At 35.4% G+C, this 19230-nt stretch overlaps 1 protein-coding gene across 1 annotated transcript; it reads left to right on the forward strand.

Annotated features, from left to right (window-relative positions):
- The first annotated feature begins 1018 nt into the window (after positions 1-1018).
- Positions 1019-18831, forward strand: Dbp80 (DEAD-box helicase Dbp80). The gene is made up of 11 exons (XM_011196568.3): positions 1019-1176; positions 1228-1295; positions 9892-10023; positions 14720-14915; positions 15814-15928; positions 15985-16162; positions 17875-17976; positions 18028-18163; positions 18214-18376; positions 18491-18604; positions 18657-18831. The coding sequence occupies exons 1-11, from the start codon at positions 1129-1131 to the stop codon at positions 18794-18796; spliced, it is 1392 nt and encodes a 463-aa protein (XP_011194870.1). The 5' UTR covers positions 1019-1128; the 3' UTR covers positions 18797-18831.
- The last annotated feature ends 399 nt before the right edge of the window (positions 18832-19230 follow it).

Here is a 19230-nt window from a genome sequence, read left to right on the forward strand (position 1 = left end):
ATAATAAACGGTTTCAAAAGCACCTAAACCATGTCGTTCCAATTCTCGTGCTTGTGTTGACCAAAAGGTTTAATGGCACGTAAAAAAGTGACGTTAAACTTAATATCTGGTGTGTAAATGATTTGAGTTCCATCTAGCAACGTTTCCATTCATAGTTCTGGATTTGCTTGCTGCACATATTCCATCGCTTCGAAAGTTCTACGCCATAAGTGACACCAATAAGTTTGCGTACCTTTAACGCGCCATAGGAGGTTTGAAATATCTGTGTGGAAAATTAATTGTTGGCGTAGCTTCTATTGCGTGCTTCGAATTGACAGTGCAATGAAGTACTACCGTATCACCCTCTTCAATTCCATATTTTGGCTTTAGAAAACTTTTATTTTATGTTTTCAATAATTACGTGCTTCAAGAATTTAAACTTTAATTAGGCTGCCGATCACTGATTAAAATAAAACATGTAAATGTTTATGCACATTTCGCCCTTTGTTGCATATGTGTGTATGTAGTGGTGTTATTAAAATTTCTTTGAATGTGTTGGAGTTTCAGTACCCATGACTTGCTGCGTAGTACCGCTCCCTGGCTTTTCACCGAAGAATTCGCCGGTACCTGTCTTGCAGGGTTGTTGCCGTACTATAACCTTTCACTTCAATAAAATTTATATATTTTATTTAAAGTGAATTGTTTTGCTCGAAAAATGTATAAATAGGTCGATTTATTTGTTTTAAATAATCTATTGTAATTACAAATGATATATCAAATGTATTTTACGCTCCTGCTAGCAAAATATTTTATGTTTGTTAGAGTTTTGAATAATTTTGCATTTCACATATTAGTGGCAGTTGTCATTGTTGTCAGTGAAATTAGAAACATTTGTAATTTGGCGGCAGCGACAACTGCAAGCTTGCTGCTATGAAGTAGTGTTGTTGTCCAAATGACGCATGTGGTTTAATATTTGACAGATACTGCACGTTGCTTGTAGTCGTCTATGTGTTCAGAGCATCACAATCATATCGATACTTTATATAAATCGACGACTGGAGCACGTTCTTTACCATCAATAAATGTTTAGTTATCGTTATTGGAATACTAATTTCGGGGAACAACAATATTCAATATTATAATTTAAGTATGTCAGATTGGGCTCAGAAAGCTGAGGATCAAGAAATATCTAGATTGGTATGAAAATCTCAATTTATTAATTCGATAGCTAAAATAATTTTTGTTTAGGTTAATAGTCTAGAAATAAAAAAGGAGGATGACAAGGATAAATTTGAAGAAAACGCTGACGTCGCCAGGTAAAACTTTAACTTTAAGAGTTCTATATTCATGAATATTAAGAGCGAGAAATTAGTTTAGATGTATTTTAGAATGGACACCCACGAATTTGGGATTTATATAAGAATTGTTTGATAGTTGAGTTCTTCGCATTACTATTTATGTTGTTAATTGGTGTTAAAGCAGTGGCAAAAAACATTTGTTTAGGGGGACTATCCTTGATATGATATAAATGCAAGGGCGCTTTCGACTGTAAATCTCTAGATTTAACATTGCAAATAAATATAGGCGGATTTGATGGAATCATTAAGATTCTCAAATTTTTAACACGTTATTTCTCACTGTATATTCATCAGGAACCACAACAGTGTCAATCTATTTAAATGTAGTTAGTAGACACTAGTTTTGTGAAATTGATTGCAACAAATAAATAAATGTTTTTGTTGCGAAATTAATTCGCTCACATAGCCATGTATGCTGAATATAATTATGTCAAATATGTTGTTTGTTTTTGGTAGTTTTTTTGTAATACGTTTAACAATTTCTCCGCTTAGGAGAACATTAATAACACTACGGAAAAATTGTATAAGCTGGACACCTGCGATTCAGCACTTTTTGCCCAAATTACGCGAGTGTCCATGTTTAAATAAATGATTTTTTTTTTTCATTTTACTGACGTTGATAAAAAACGTACATTAAATTCATAAAAATTTACAATAATCAAATAGGCATAATTGTGCCTTAGCCAATCCATGAAATTTGATACATAAAAAATTTCGCAAAAATAACGGTATTGCATCGCTTGTAAAATTTCATTGACATTTAATAACAATTGTATATGAAATATTTTTGTGAATATCAATGTTTTTATTGTTTCTGCTTATTTAATATACAGAAATTATTGGAAAAATTATGAGAAAGTTGCCCGACGCATTTTAAGAGATCGCTCAAATCTTTTAAATAGTTTAGAGTCAGTGTATGTGCATATATAGATGTACGATGCTTTTATTATTTATAATACAAATTTACGTGCACACGGCCGTCCGATTTCAAACCGGAAATAATATGAATGAATTAAAGGAGATATAACGTAACGACATATCCATAACTATAGTCATAACCGTAACAATATTTACTATAGTTGATTATTGGTTTCATAGCTATAAAAGTTTTGTTTCAATTCGAATGTGCCAAATAAATCAAATAATTTCAAAATATCAAGGAACAAATTTCTGTGGCTACAGGGAAAATCAATTTTCAATTGATAGTTATTGTTATGGGCATTGTATAGATATATGTTATTAGGTTATGGCCCTCTAATTTAACCTTTAAATTTCTGACACATGTTAAATCGTTACGGTTATATGTTAGAAAACGGAACAAAATTCAGCATATGGCATCACGATTTCGATGATATTTTCATGCAAAAACGAATTGCAGCACATGTCTGATAAGTAAATACCATTGAAATATTCATACATATTAAACTGCGGCACAAGCAGGCTTACTCCTGGTTTCAAGTCATTCTTTCATTTAACATGACAATGCAAAGTTTTGCTCTCAGCGAACAATTCTAATCAACAACACTCTCAGAGCAGCAAAACCAAATGCTTGCATGACATATTTCTCGCCAAGCATTGTTGCTTTAAAACATTACAGTCGAAGAAGGCACGAAAGGCAATGAAAATCAAGGCTATGACAACGAATACAACAAAATTTTTATGCTAAAATGTAAACTATTTTATGAAAACATTAAGTTTAAGAATATTTTTACTCAAAAATACTATTTCTTTTAGTATTAATGAATTTACAAGATTTGTTTTCATTGCCTTTCAAGTCTTAAAAAAGAGTAAGCATTGCATGGCATTGTGTTGCTTGTTTATGTCTTGTGTGCAAAGACCGTTTTCACACAGGCAATTTTTGTTGCGGCAAGAGAGAGAAATTCTCCTCTCTTCGTCGCCCCCTCTCCTATAAAACTAAGAATTGCCGCAACAAAAATTGCCAGTGTGAAATCGGTCAAAAGGTACCAAGATATAAAGACGGTTTAATGCTTGCTATTTAAAAATTAAGGCAAATTGAGACGGTGTCCAAAGTGAATATATGGATATTTTGTAATATATTAAGACGGTACAGAACATTTTGTCCAATTTTTGCGAAATTATGCGGGTGTCCAATTTTATAAGCTTTATTGTATAAATATATGATCTAATGTTCTTCTTTAAATTTAATTTACTACAATGACAAAAAATCATAATATATTTATTTAGATTTTTTTAAATAAGGAAATACAGTGGAACTTCTCTAACTCGAATCATCCTAATCCACAAACAAAAACCTTCGAGTTAGAGAGGTTTCGAGTTATAGAAATTTTCATTAAAACATACATTTTTGAAAATGCAGTGAAATATAGATCTGTACTGAGTTTTATTTATTTACTTCGCAAAAAGTTTTATGTACATACGTTAAAACATGTATTCAGAGCTGTCCATTCGGACAACATGACCTAGCCAGCGTAGCCGCTGTCTTTTTATTCGTTGAAGTATGTCAATGTCAATGATATCAATATCATCGACGTACGCCAGCAGCTGTACACTATTTAGCTCTGCATCTCGTATTATTTTCTCCAGCATCAGGTTAAAGAAGTCACACGATAGTGAGTCACCTTGTCTGAAACCTCGTTTGGTATCGATCGGCTCGGAGAGGTCCTTCCCGACCCTGACGAAGCTTTTGGTGTTGCTCAACGTCTGCTTACACAGCCGTATTAATTTTGCAGGGATACCAAATTCAGACATTGCGGCATAAAGGCAACTCCTTTTCGTGCTGTCGAAAGCAGCTTTAAAATCGAAAAAGAGATTGTGTGTGTCGATCCTCTTTTCACGGGTCTTTTCCAGGATTTTTCACATGGTGAATGTAGATATTCCAGGTCTAAAGCCACACTGATAAGACCCAATCAGTTCGTTGACGGTGGGCTTTAGTCTTTCACACAATACGCTCGACAAAACCTTGAATGCAATGTTGAGGAGGCTTATCCCACCATAATTGGCGTAGCTTGTGGGGTCTCCCTTTTTATGGATTCGGCAGAGCACACTGAGATTCCAATCGGCAGGCATGCTTTTTTCCGACCATATTCTACAAAGAAGCTGATGCATGCACCTTGTCAGTTCTTCAGTATTTGAATAGCTCGGCCGGTAATCCATCTGTCCCTCCGGTTTGTTGTTCTTCAAGCGGGAAATTGCTATTCGAATTTCTTCATGGTCGGGTAATGGAACATTAATTCCATCGTCATCGATTGGGGAATCGGGTTTGCCATATCCTGGTGTTGTACTTTCACTGCCATTTAGCAGATCGGAGAAGTGTTCCCTCCATAATCCCAGTATGCTCTGGACATCCGTTACCAGATTTCCTCCTCGGTCCCTATATGATAATGCTCCGGTCTTGAAACCTTCTGTAAATCGCCTCATCTCCTCAATAAATTACGAGCGTTACCCATGTCGGCCAGCTTTTCATACTCACTCATTTCGGCCTCTTTCTTTTTACCTCTGCATAGTAGAGTATTTCTTGGCTGTCTGTTGCGATTGCAGCTTTTCCACGTCGAACCTTCCTTGTGTTTGTTGGCGGGCGTTCTTTGCTGCACAGAGGCGAGTGCGTATCTTCGCTGCTACCAGATAATGGTCCTTGGCGTCTACGCACGTCTAAAACACTGGAGACATGTCTTCCGTCTATCACAACATGATTGATTTGATTTCGCGTGTTTCGATCAGGGGATAGGCACGTTGCTTGATGAATATTCTTGTGCTGGAATCTGGTACTACAGACAACCATATTTCGGGCCCCAGCGAAGTCGACCACCCTCAGGCCGTTTGGCGATGTTTCATCATGGAGGCTCAATTTTCCGACTGTTGTGCCAAAGATACCTTCTTTACCCACCAAGCACGATTTTGACATCGTGGCGGGGGCAGCGCTCATAGTTGCGTTCTAGGCGCTCATAGAAAACATCCTTGGTCATATCGTCCTTCTCTTCCGTTGTATGTGTGTGTAAAAATTAAAACTTTTGTTTAAACCCGTGCGAAGCCGAAACGGGTTGTGATAGTTTAAGATAATTGAAAAATTTCTGTTCGGAAGGCTATTATAAAGTCTTTTTAAGGGGCTATACCAGTGCGACATTTTCAAAAAATCGATTTTTATACTCTTGCAACAATGTTGCTACGAGGGTTGGTTATAAGTCCTAAAACTAAACGATTTAGATAAAGGGTTATGTATAGCAAAATGATCAGGGTGACGAGTAAAGTTCAAATCTGGATGTCTGTCTGTCCGTCCGTCCGTGCAAGCTGTAACTTGAGTAAAAATTGAGACATCGTCATGAAACTTGGAAGACGTATTTCTTGGCACCATAAGAGGGTTAAGTTCGTAGATGGGCGTAATCGGACACTGCCTCGCCCACAAAATGGCAATAACTGAAAACATATAAAAAGCTATAACTCAGCCATAAATTAAGCTATTGAAGAAAAAATTGATATAAAGAAATGCACTATGAGGGGGCATATGTGGATGTAATTGTTTTGGGGAAGTGGGTGTGACCCCGCCCCCTACAATGTTTTTTTGTACATATCTTGCAAACTACTAGTGCTATATCAAGGAAACTTTCTGGAGTCGTTTCTTTTAGGTACTACCGTATACAGTCCAAAAATGGCGGAAATCGGATTATAACCACGCCCACCTCCAAAGGTTATGTTGAAAACTACTATAAATGCTTTAATTCAGTAAGGAAAACAATCAGAAGCCTTAAATTTCGTTATAAAGCTGGTATAGAAGTGCTTCACTCAAAATTATATACACAATTTTAAATAGGCATGGTTCTGCCCACTTTTGGGTCAAAAAACATATCTCCGAAACTACTCGACCAATTTCAATGAAATTCGGTTCATAATATCTTCCTAGCTTCCCAATGACATGTTGTGAAAATAGCCAAAATCGGTTCACAACCACGTCAACTTCCCATATACCAGAACTTTGAAGTCGGTCTGAATAGTTTACTTTACAATTTATAAAGTTTGCATTAAGAGTGGCAACGCCCTTCTAAAAATCCCTATATATCGAATTTGAGGACCTCGGTGCTTCTTACAATTTTTTTACAGAAAATATAGGTAAGTTTCTCAGATACTTAAAAGAAATTCAGAGGGAATATGTTTCTTCTAATAATATGTCTCCCTGCCACCAATGACTAAAATCGGGTAATAACTTCATCTATCTCCCATATACTTAATATTAGGGTTTTCAAACTTTCAATGCATTTTATACCATATATATGCCGAATGACCTGAGTCAAATTGTTTGTTATATTAATAAATTTAAATAAATAAATTGCGAGAGTATAAACTTAGCCCTTCCTTACTTTAATAGTTTATGAATGGCAGCGTTCTAAAGAGCAGGTATAAGGCGCTATAGTGGAAATTTCAAACGTGTTTTTCTCGAATTGACTTTCTTCAAAATTTCTGACATCATAACTCAACGAGAAATTAACCGATCGACTTCAAATTTAAACTGAGTATTCTTGCATATATTTACTACATAAAAAAAACGACATTTTTTTCATAGCTACGCCATTTTGATAATTTTTGATATTTTTCAAAAATCATAGGTCATTGTATAGGAAATACCTTCAACTTTAATACCCTTTTGAAAGTAGCGTCAGCTACTCATTCGACCGGAATCATGTCAGCAATTTTGGAACTTTTTTAGCACTTCCCACGACAGCACATAACTCCGTTATTTTTTGATATATTTGTAAAAAAAAATCTTAAAATATAGCTGAAAATATACCTTATTATGTCCAAAAATCATATTTTAAGCAGTAATCCTAGATTTTACTACCTTGGATCGGAACCTAATCCTGTTGGTATGTCCAGAGAAAGGGTCCAAAAATATTGCAAAATGGCGGAAACGTAGAATCGAGTATTTGTAATGTGCCATAATGACATAACAATCCAGGGCAGCCCAAACCATCACACCCCCTTCGCAATTTCGGTGACGGACTATAAAAAAATCCTCTTACCTAAGGTCATGTAATTAATAATTATTGTCGTCGGGACCGTCGAAGTTTTCACCAGAAAACATGATCGATTTCCATTTTCTTTTCCAATACATATGATTGTAACAAAACTGCAGCCTTGAGTCATATTTACATATCATATGTAATATTTTGGCTACAGACTCACTCGAATTGAAAGTTTTTTTTTAAAATAGACAGAAAATTTAAGGCGGCATTTGCATTACTAATAATGTTGGATCTTAATACGTAAATGCTTCAAATTTGGTATTTTCGACTTCAAAATGGCATCTCCTTGTCTCATATTCCCTAAAAATACCTTATATTGTCTCAAAATGTTCTTAAGTACCCCAAATAACAATTTTATACATTTTGCCTAAAAGGACGTTTCACAATCCCGCAATACAATATATACCTATTCAAGTGACGCAAATTTTAAAGGAAATTTTATACTTGTTCATTAACCTTAGAACCGTGAGTTGGGCACTCAGTGCCCAATCTCATTTTTGATATTGAATTTCTGGGGATAAGGCAGTCCAATTTAGCCAAATTTTAGCATAGTGACAAACTATAATATTAGTTATAAGTTGACAAAATTTTAAGTACGTAGCTTTTATAATAAAAAAGTAACGGCATTTTATATGGCCAGTACGCTATACGTGACTTGGGGCACTCAGTGCCCATAGAATTTCTTCATGTATTTTGTATGAAGAGGCGTAATTTTCTAACGATTTTGGTGATTGTTGTGCATTTCTAATTAGTTTCGCGTAAAATTTTCTAGGAAACAGTTGATTTTTAGTTGTGACAAATATATATTTTTGAAATGAGTAAGGAATTGGCGATTTATTTGGCCAACTTGCGTCGCGAATTGACGGAAGGAGAAGAGGAGAATATTTCAAATTATTTGAATGCTAATGAAAGCAATGATGATGATGGTGGAAGATAACTTAAATTTGGTGGTGACCACGAATCGATACCCAGTGACCAATCGGACTTTGGAGATGATAATGCTGAGCCCATTAGAGATCCACGCTTCGAAGAATATATCCAGGAGGAGGTTGCTGTATATATGGACCCTGACGAAAGCAGATGTGATTTGAACTGAAAAATGGCAAGCGAAATGAATTGGCATTGGAAATGCGTAGACAATCAACGTCACTATGCACAGAAAGTTTTGGATCTAAAAGTAATGCCTTCATACGCGTTTTCCCAGCGTCTCTTGTTGAAGGTATTGCTCTTGAGACGAATAGGAAAACTGAAAGAGTAATACAGGCAAACATGCATCAAACAGTTCCAAAAAAATAGGATATTGGCAAGACACAAATGAGGAGGAACTATATGCTTTTATTGCAATAATTTTATTTTCCGGTGCTGAGAAGGCAAACATAGTTCATTTTCACAAAACGAACATGCCCTTTTATAGAGCAGTGATGTCACTGCATCGGTTTGAGCAATTGTGCCGTTTTATACGCTTTGACGATTCCCTGACTCGCGCTGAGAGACTACGATACGACAAATTGGCGCCTATTCGTCATACTTGGACATTATTCTTGGCGAATTTGCCGATACCATTCGTCCAAAGTAAATAATTAACAGTTGATGAGCAGTTGCTTTCAACAAGAAACCGATGCAGTTTCCGCCAATACATTCCCTCTAAGCCTAGAAAATATGGCATACAAATATTTTGGTTTGTTGGCGCAAAAAACCAACCACCCACTTGAGGCGAAGTATATTTGGGTGCACAGCCTAATGAACAGCGGTCGTCTGGTATTGCGCGCAATCTCGTTATGCGACTCACCAACCGATATGTGGACAGAGGTATGAATATCACGATGTACAATTTGTTGACAAACTATGACTTGGCGAAAGATTTTCATGTGCGGAATACTACATTGGTGGGCACAAAAAGAGGCAATAAGTCGCAACTGCCAAAATTATTTACATCCTCTGACATTGACCACAATGCTGAAGCCAATACGGACTCAGACAATGATGAAAATGTGGACAATACTCCAACAACGTCTACAGCCAATCAAAATGCATCAAAGAGACAGCGAAGAATTTCACCCATTTGAGCAGTTCGAAATTAAAACTTTATTTGATTTTCATATTTTTCAATAAAAATACATTTGTTTCTAACAATAAACACAAGTTTCAATAAATTATTTGCATAAACAAGCGAGATATTGACGTTTCTGTAAAAACAACGTCTAAAAAGTCTAAATTTTCAAACAAAATACATTACTGGGCACTGAGTGCCCAAATCACGAGATTAAGTTGTATAGCCATGTCACGGTTCTAAGGTTAAAACACCCCGTATAAACCAAATTATGAAAGGTATATTTTTAATTTTCGCAGCATTTGTTCAAAATAGACCTATCTTTAAAACAAAGCTTCTATGATGTCTAAATAAAGAGATGTAGGCTCGTAACTTAGAAATAAAATATGTAGCTATTCAAGTGAAGATGCCTCATCATAGGAGAGTCAAAGTCTCGGTATTCCTAATTTTTCCAACTGTATTTTGTTTATATTTTAAACAAATATGTAATTTTTCGTATTTTTATTTTTAGTGCTGCCGACACAAGTTTGCTACTTAAAATAATCCGTAAAGGTCTTGTTGAATCTAACTTGGATTTAGAAGTACAACGTAAGGACCCCAAATCTCCACTGCATTCCGTAAAAACCTTTGAGGCACTACACCTGTAAGTTTTTTTACATATTGTATAAAATTACTATTATCACTTAAACATATTACGAGTACTAAACGATTAACAATTATTCTTATAGTTTTATAAATAATTAAAACAGTAAATAAAAAAACGTACCAGCGTTGGAGGAATCCAATAGAACAAACTACTCAAATACGAGTAATAAACGATTAACAATTAGTCTTATAGTTTTATAAATATTTAAAACAGTAAACAAAAAAACATACTCATTATTGCGATAACTCGTTTATTTGAAATTAATAATTAAAATAGCATGTCAATAATATTGAAGAAAATAAGTGACATTATAACATTCGTTATTACTTGAAAAAAAAAAAACTAATTTGGTTCATGGAATCTAGAGTATATAAAACATATTTGGAAAATGCAGATTTCTTTTGACGCAAACCGGGAATTTACTTAAAACGGACACAAATTATTTATGTAATTTTATTAACATAAGACACAATTTGACCCATTTATTCGGCATAAAGTTCTCTAGAATATCTGAGAGATTTACCGATATTTCTGGTAAAAAAATTCCCATTGACATTTAGGTCTTTATAACGACATTGTCCGATTTCGATAATTTTTTTCTCATATTTTCATTGGTTATTTATGTTCATATACATACATATGTATATATTAGGGCTCTTAAATTTATTCGATTAACCTGAAAACCGATTATTCGAATATCCGGTTTGTAACCGTTCCTACGAATATTAACCGGTTAGCACTATTCGGTTATTCGAATAGTTATACTGTCACTATTCGAATAAATGAAAAAAAACATAGCGACTTTTGTTAAGGCCAAAACCAGATATATGTCCGTATTTTCCAGATATATACAATGTGCGGTATAAATCGGCTGAGAAGTGTTCGGGCAGAAAGGCACGAGCAAAACCGACCACTGACCGACCCAAAAAAACCGACTACCCACTCGTCGAAGTTTTGCCTCAAAACGCCCCAAAGCCCCACCCACCGACCGCCCACACTGCCACGAGTGTGTCCCAAAAAGTAACCGGTTACTGCAGTACTAGGCATATGCCGCAAAAAACCGAAAAAATTCGGCAGCAAGTGGGTAGGGGTATAGAATAGCGAACTCAAGAAACATACCACGCAGTGTTGTATCAGTCATATTTTAATTTTGCATGTGAAACAACAACAGTGTTGGTATGACAGTCATAAAAAAATAGCGAGTTTTTTGTTTGTTTTAATGTTTCACTTTTTTCAATAAAAATAAGAAAATTAATGAACTTGCACTATTCGAATAGTCGACAACGAACGGTTAACCGAATAGTCGAAAATGAGCGGTTAATCGAATAGTCGATGACTGATGACTATCCGAATAGTGCAAACCGAATATTATTATGCGAATAATGCCCTATTCGGTTAATTCGGTTAGTCGATTAGTCGAATACCAAGAGCTCTAGTATATATATTAAATTGCTGAACTGGTGCACTTGAAATCACTAAAGTATTGTGTGATCTATTGCATGTGATTTGAAAAGACATGAGCAAGCTACGTTTTTTAAGCTCGAAAGGCAATGCAAACAAATCGGCAAAACGAGTGCAGCATGAACTTGCAGTTAAATACTCGTTCTCTATATAGAGAAAACATGTTTATACATGCAAATAATGCATTTAAATTCAGTAATAGTATTTTTATGTTTAAAAATATTATTAAAATGTATATTTTTTGTAAAATAACTTAAGTATAAGCATAAAAATAACAATATGCGTTAATATTTACAGGAAAATTATTCATTGCACTCGTTGTCATAGGCTTGATTTTCAATGCCCTTCATTGTCATTGCCTTTCCGGCCTTCTCCGAAAGTAATGTTTTGAAGCAAAAATGTTTGGTGAGAGAAATGTCATGCAAGTATTTGCTTTTGTTTCTCTGAGTGTGTTGTTTAATTGAATTCTTCACTGAGAGCGAAACATTGCATTGTCATGTTAAATCAACAAATGACTTGAAACAAGGATTAAGCCTACTTGTGAAGCAGTTAATCTATACTACTATTATAAAGAGGAAATATTTGTATGTATGTTTGTAATGATTAAACTAAAAAACTACTGTGTCGATTTCAAAAATTCTTTCACCATTGGAAAGCTATATTCACCACGAGTAACATAGTAATTATTGCTAGAATCCCAACTTTCTGGAAATGGTTCCCAGGTGAAGGTATCAAAAAGGCCCCGTGATGGAGAATTTTAATCTGAAACTGAAATTCGTCTTGCAAGTCATTCTCTTCACATCGCAAACGCGTTACGGAGAGTCGAGTAACGAGCGCTCGCAACTGCTTGCTGAACAAAATTTAGAAACCTCCCAAGACGCTCTTGAGAGTCAAGTACGAAGCGTGTGCAGCGGCTTAAAGAACAAAATTTTAGAAATATACAAGCTCGCACTAGGGCGTAGAACTCTGAGCGTTCCCAACACCTTCATAATCAAAGAGATGTCCGTCATTCAAAGACTAGAGGTCGTAATCAAGTTTTAGCTAATTGCAAATAAAATGTAATTCCCCACGCAAGAAACGGGAAAGTACATACATATGTGTAGGAGAGTGTGTATAAGTGTGTAAAAACTTATAATATAACTTTTGAAATGTTTGTTTAAACCCGTGCGAAGCCCGAGCGGTCTGCTAGTATATACTATATTATAAAGTGAACGAATCAGATGGAATTAAAATTTTATCATATGGACGTAGAATTGGTTGTTATAAGGATGTCAATAAACGATAACCTACCAAATTTCATAGAAATCGGTTAAGTAGTTTCGGAGATATGGTTTTTGACCTATTAGTGGGCTCCACGCTCATCGTCCATTTTTAATACCAATCGTAATGCAGCTTCTTTTTTTACCATCTTTACCATAAAATCTAGATTTTCTGATTTTTTCATTAGTGTGTTAACGCATTTTTATAGTTTTCAAACTCTCCTTTGAATACGGGGTGGGCGTGGTATGCAATTATCATGATAGGACCGAGGAGGTAATCTGGTAACGGATGTCCAGAGCATACTGGGATTATGGAGGGAACACTTCTCCGACCTGCTGAATGGCAGTGAAAGTACAACACCAAGAGATGGCGAACCCCATTCCCCAATCAATGACGATGGAATAGATGTTCCATTACCCGCCCATGAAGAAATTCGAATAGCAATTGCACGCTTGAAGAACAACAAAGCGGCGGGCCGATGCATTACCGGCCGAGCTATTCAATAGTTCCCAGTCTTCCCACTCCATGAAAAGGGAGATCACACAACCTGCGCCAACTACCGTGGTATAATTCTCCTCAATATCGCATATAAGGCCCTGTCGAGCGTATTGTGTGAAAGACTAAAGCCCACCGTCAACGAACTGATTGGGCGTTATCAGTGTGGCTGTAGACCAGGAAAATCCACCATGGACCAGGTTTCAGACAGAGTGACTCACTATCGTGTGACTTCTTTAATTTGGTGCTGGGTAAAATAATACGAGATGCAGAGCTAAATAGAGAAGGTACAATCTTCTATAAGAGTGTACAGCTGCTGTCGTACGTCGATGATATTGATATCATTGACATATTTCAATGAAAAAAAGACAGCGGCTACGCTGGCTAGGTCATGTTCGAATGGATGAAAACCATGAACCACCGCTGAAAGTGTTCGATGCAGTACCCGCTGGAGGAAGCCGCGGAAGAGGACGACCTCCACTCCGTGGGAAAGACCAAGTGGAAAGTGACCTGGCGTCGCTTGGTGTTTCCAGTTGGCGCCAAAAAGCGAAAAAAAGGAATGAGTGGCGCGCTCTGGTGGATTCAGCTATAATCGCTTAAAGCGGTTCCTACGCCAAATATATAATATATATTTTATAGCTATAGTAGTTTGCGAGATATACACCACCATTCTTTTAATGGAAAACACTTAAATCTGTGCAAAAAAAGTTTTAACACTTCGTTTCTAGCTGCGCCAATTCCTTGCCTTTTATTTAAACAATTATAATTTATTTCAAGTTAAATTTTTTTGACATTAATTTGTCCTTTGAACCATTTTTACCATTCTGAATGGCCTAGATATGTAAAACGAAATTTGGAGGCACTTACGCAAGTGGCGATAGAATTTTTAATGAGGTATCCGCATACTCTCTTGCACGAATTCAACTGGTTAATTTTGTTAGTGCTTTCACATGTGAAATGTGAAAGTGAGCTGAGAAGTGACCAAACAAATACAGCTATTATGTGGTTGTTTTTTAAGAGATCATTAGGCGTGTTTTATTTGACCACCACAAGCTAATAGCTAAATCATGGATAAAACAAATTTAGCTTATTTGATATCTTTGCTTAAAATGAATTGTGTTGGCAATGCGGGTCAGAACTTTCCACTGAAATGTAATTTATTTGAAAAAAAAAACAGTTGAATTTATAAATCAAATTTCCTTTTGTTTACCGCTTTTCTATAATATTCTGATCTTTTAAGGAATCTACAATCATTATTAGATCCGGGATGGTCAAAATAAATATGGATACAGTTTTTATTTTCCATTTTGCACATCGATAGATTTAAAAATTTTGGATTTGCCAACAACTTTTTTTGGAAAAAAACCAAACTTTGTGAATGGAAAAAAGCGATGAATTGACAATGCCTCTAGTTCAATATACAAGTTATGATAACTTTAATTCTTTAAATATATGTATATATTGTTAATATTTTTAGAAAACCCGAGCTGTTAAAAGGTATATACGCTATGGGGTTTAATGCACCTTCTAAGATTCAAGAAACAGCACTTCCAACATTACTTGCGGACCCTCCCCAAAATATGATAGCCCAAAGTCAGTCTGGAACCGGCAAAACGGCCGCATTTGTTTTAGCTATGTTGAGTCGGGTTGACACCAAATTGGATTTTCCACAGGTATAAATATTTTTATATATAGCATAAAAAACAGAGTAATATAAACTTTAAACATTAACTCATATATGTAATAAACTTTTAGAATTAATATATACGTTGTTGTAAGTACCTTGATTTTTATTTAATATTTAATATATAATATTTATTTTTTTTAGATGTGAGACCTATGTAGCATGTTCTATCTATTTCAAATATTCAGTTTAATTTTTCATTCGTGCTTCGAACAACCGACCTTCTTTGAAATTATAGGTTAACTAACCCAAATGAACAAATCTGAAACAACTGTTACTAGTAGCAATATAAAGTAACATCTGGTAAAATTTTTATTATAACACATAACACGAAAGTTTGTGCAAGTTGTATTTTATTATAATAAATAGTTTTGGTCACCAGAGTATATTAGAATTTAAGTGTTCTTTAAGGGTGGAACGCACAGGATAAGAGTTGTTCTGATAAGGCCGGAGAATATCGGGTTGTATGGCGCATGACAAGGACCTTAACGAAATGTGCGAATGTTCCAGCAAATCCTGATATTTGACATTTTTCCGTTTGTCAGACCGAAATTCGTGTTAGTATAACAGGTCCTATTCCCGAAAATGTCTCATATATGGAAACCGTAGATGCTGCTTTCTTGGGTCTTTCGTTATTTCGTGAAATATGTGATTAAAAATGACAATTTACTGCGTCCAATTCGATTTTCCCTATAGTTTTATACAGTTTTTTGGTAAATTTAATTAATTTGAATAGGTAGCTGTAATACAATATTATTATCATTTAAATTTTTACCAAATTAATTTCTATGTTACTCTATGAGTATTTTCAACAATTCTACGTATTATTAGTTATTAATACTTCATTATTATATGTTTTTATGAAAGTTATTTTACTCTAACTTTAGGTGCTTTGTATTTCACCTACTTATGAGCTTGCAATACAAACCGGTGAGGTAGCTGCTCGAATGGCGCAATTTTGTCCAGAAATAAAATTGAAATTTGCTGTACGTGGTGAAGAAGGTTAGAGAGTCTTGTCAAAAATTGAAATATGTACAATGAAATTAATTCCATTTAAGTTACTCCAAACACCAAACTAAGGGACCATATAATAATTGGAACACCAGGAAAAATTTTGGACTGGGGATTAAAATATCGTGTTTTTGATTTAAAAAAAATACGAGTATTTGTTCTCGACGAAGCAGACGTAATGATTGCCACACAAGGCCATCATGATCAATGCATTCGGATTCATAAGTAAGTGGTATTAAAGAAATTTTTCATATATGCATAAAAACTCATATTTTATCAACATCGTGTGCAGCTTGTAATATTTATTCTAAACGAAGAGTCACCAAGTTTTTAAATTAAAGTAGTGTATATGTGTTCTATAAAAGTATTAATCATCCGAAATGGATAAATATCTGTTATAACGATTATCCAGCGCTGGTAGAAGGGAAAATTTAAATCTCGCCGTGGCTTTAGCAGGAGAGAGTGTCAGGCTCCTCGCACAGAATACGCAAGAATGTTCAAGGATGTAGTCGTTCACTGTTGAATATTTGACATCAATTCCAGTGCCCGACGTCATTATCGTGCAATCATGCGCGGTGGTTGACGTTAAGTGCTGTGATGGTACTGTGCAATTTACGGAAGCCGTGTTGATTTTCCGTTAGGTTCAGATGGTCAGAGGTCGAGGGTAAGAAAGCTCCAAGGTTCTTCACTACTGGAGAAATGACATTTATGGGACGATAAAATTCCCCTTGGTTGGCCTGTTTCCTAGATTTCAGCAGAGGGACCACGCTTCCAATTATCCACATTTCTGGTATTTTAAGAGTGGTCAGCCACAGGAAGAGTACTTTGGTATGGAATTCTACTCCCATTGAACCTACATAGGTATTTTAAAATCAGATTATTAATTCCGTCTTGTCCAATGGCTTTGGAGGACTTGGCCTTCCTGATGGCATCTTGAACCTCCCCGCTGGTGAAAGTAAGTGGCGCGCAGTTGTTTGGCATTTTGCGCAGCCGTCTGGTGACACGTCTTTTAGCCTTGACATCCGGAGGGTGTAGTATGAATTGCCCACTATAATAGCTCGCGTATCTCTCCAGTTAAATTGTAGAAGTCAAGTGTGTCTTGGTGTAGCTGTCGTGACCCTGGATTGTAGCTGTGTTAACCGCAGAGGAGGTTGTCGCACTTCGGTGTTGTTAGGCGACTTCGATGCTGTCCACTAACGTGTAGTGCGCAGGCCGGAACACGTCGGAAAATGAGACCAACCGGTGCAATAATGGCGTCTGACAGGTCACGTTCCAACGTATTACGGTTTGACACACTGAACAGACTGTGCGATGGGCCTGGGGTTGCTCTTTGGCAAAACATATTAGAGGGCTGTGCCACGCCACTAGTGTGATCCTCTATACCAATTTTTTTAGATTTCCATTTCGCCCATTGTTATACCAAGCATCCCATAGTATCAATGAATTCATGTGCCTAGTTTCAATTTCAACATTAACATTTGCACGGACAGACAGATGTCCGGATTTCAACTTGTCTCGTCAACTTGATTATTTTCATATACATAATTCTATATGTGACTCCTTTAGTTTTAGGTGTTACAACCAACCGTTATGTGAACAAAACTATTATACTCTGTGTATCATGATGCTAGAGAATAAAAATTAACCAATTACGATTTTAATACATTCACAATTTCGGCGAATAACAAATATTGAATTTATATCCTATATTTTCATGTTGTAAAGTTTTGTTAACACCTGGAAATTCTTCCTCACCTGATCGCGAGATTATAAACTGTTTTTTGTACCGTTTTGCAGGCATCTCAAAATGTTTCACTCTTTCTAGACTCTTACGATTTGTGTTAGTCTTCGCTCGAACGTATCCTTTTTTACTTGGTATTTATATTACTTTTACAATTTTTTATTCCCTTTATTATATATGTATATGTTTTAAATAGACAGCTTTTTCCGAAATGCCAGATGTTGTTTTTCTCCGCAACGTACGATAAGGAAGTTATGAATTTTGCCCAGCATATAGTACCTGATCCTACCATTATACGGTATGTATAAAAAAGTAGACGTAACCGTATATATTGTTTGACTTTTTTCAGACTTATGAGAGAGCAAGAGTCGCTTGAAAATATAAAGCAATATTATGTCAAATGTATGAATGAAGAAGACAAATATAATGCAATACAAAATATTTATGCCGGAATAACAATAGGCCAGGCTATCATATTCTGTCATGTATGTATAAAAAAAATAAACCTTAGAAGAAAATAACCAAATTTTTTTAGACTCGTAAGACTGCTGGATGGCTCGCAGGAAAAATGTCCTCGGATGGTCATTCCGTTGCAGTACTTTCCGGAGATTTAACGGTGGAACAAAGGCTTGCTGTACTGGATCGATTCAGGGCTGGTCTTGAAAAAGTTCTCATAACAACAAACGTACTCTCAAGAGGTTAGTTTTCATCCGTTTATTTTATGTGAAATGTGAAAACATGTTAATAATATGTATATGTACTTTAATATAGTGTTAAGTTTAGTTAATAGTATTTATTGTTTTTCGTTCTAGGTATTGACATTGAACAGGTTACGATTGTAGTTAATTTCGATTTACCAATGGATGCAAAGGGAAACGCTGATTGCGAGACATATTTACATAGAATCGGTCGTACTGGAAGATTTGGTAAATATAACAATTTTATAAACAGCGCTATTTTTCATGATATTCATTTTAGGAAAAAACGGTATAGCAATTAACCTTGTTGATGGAGAGAAGTCTATGACTATTTGCAAGTACATTGAAAACCATTTTAAGAAAACTATTCAACTTTTAGATACAGGCAACTCAGATGAAATTGAAAAAATTGGATATTAATAAAATGTTATAATATATAGTTTTGTTCATATGTATCAGTTCAGCCATTCTTGAGTTATAAGTAGTGAAAGTAACACGACTTTCATTTATAGATATAGAAAAAATATTGGGCCTAATCATTGAATCAAAGTTTTCGATTTTGCGGATTCATTGATTTTGTAATTAGCGACAATAATTCAATGAAAAATATTAGTCGAAACGTCTATTTGATAAAAAACAAAACACAACGGATAAAAAAAGATAATGTGTCCGTGGTTGTTTATCATGGTTCAATTTGGTAAGTAAGCAAATTTCTCACTCTTTTTGTGAGTTAATGTTTTTCTCTAAATAGTATATTCACACCCCTATTGTGTGTCTATTAGCCTGACTATAGGCGCCTTCAGGCTACCGTAGACCAAAAAATACATTAAGAGACAGATTTTTTTTGCATATTA

Source organism: Zeugodacus cucurbitae, chromosome 5 (genome assembly GCF_028554725.1).
Source record: "Zeugodacus cucurbitae isolate PBARC_wt_2022May chromosome 5, idZeuCucr1.2, whole genome shotgun sequence".
Taxonomy (NCBI): domain Eukaryota; kingdom Metazoa; phylum Arthropoda; class Insecta; order Diptera; family Tephritidae; genus Zeugodacus; species Zeugodacus cucurbitae.

Excerpts from the sequence above, each read along its gene's own strand:
- Dbp80 (XM_011196568.3), top strand. The coding sequence starts at position 1,129 with ATGTCAGATTGGGCTCAGAAAGCTGAGGATCAAGAAATATCTAGATTG. Across the intron at positions 1,177-1,227 it reads ATCAAGAAATATCTAGATTG|GTTAATAGTCTAGAAATAAA; the intron begins GTATGAAAATCT and ends ATTTTTGTTTAG. Across the intron at positions 1,296-9,891 it reads GAAAACGCTGACGTCGCCAG|TGCTGCCGACACAAGTTTGC; the intron begins GTAAAACTTTAA and ends TTTTATTTTTAG.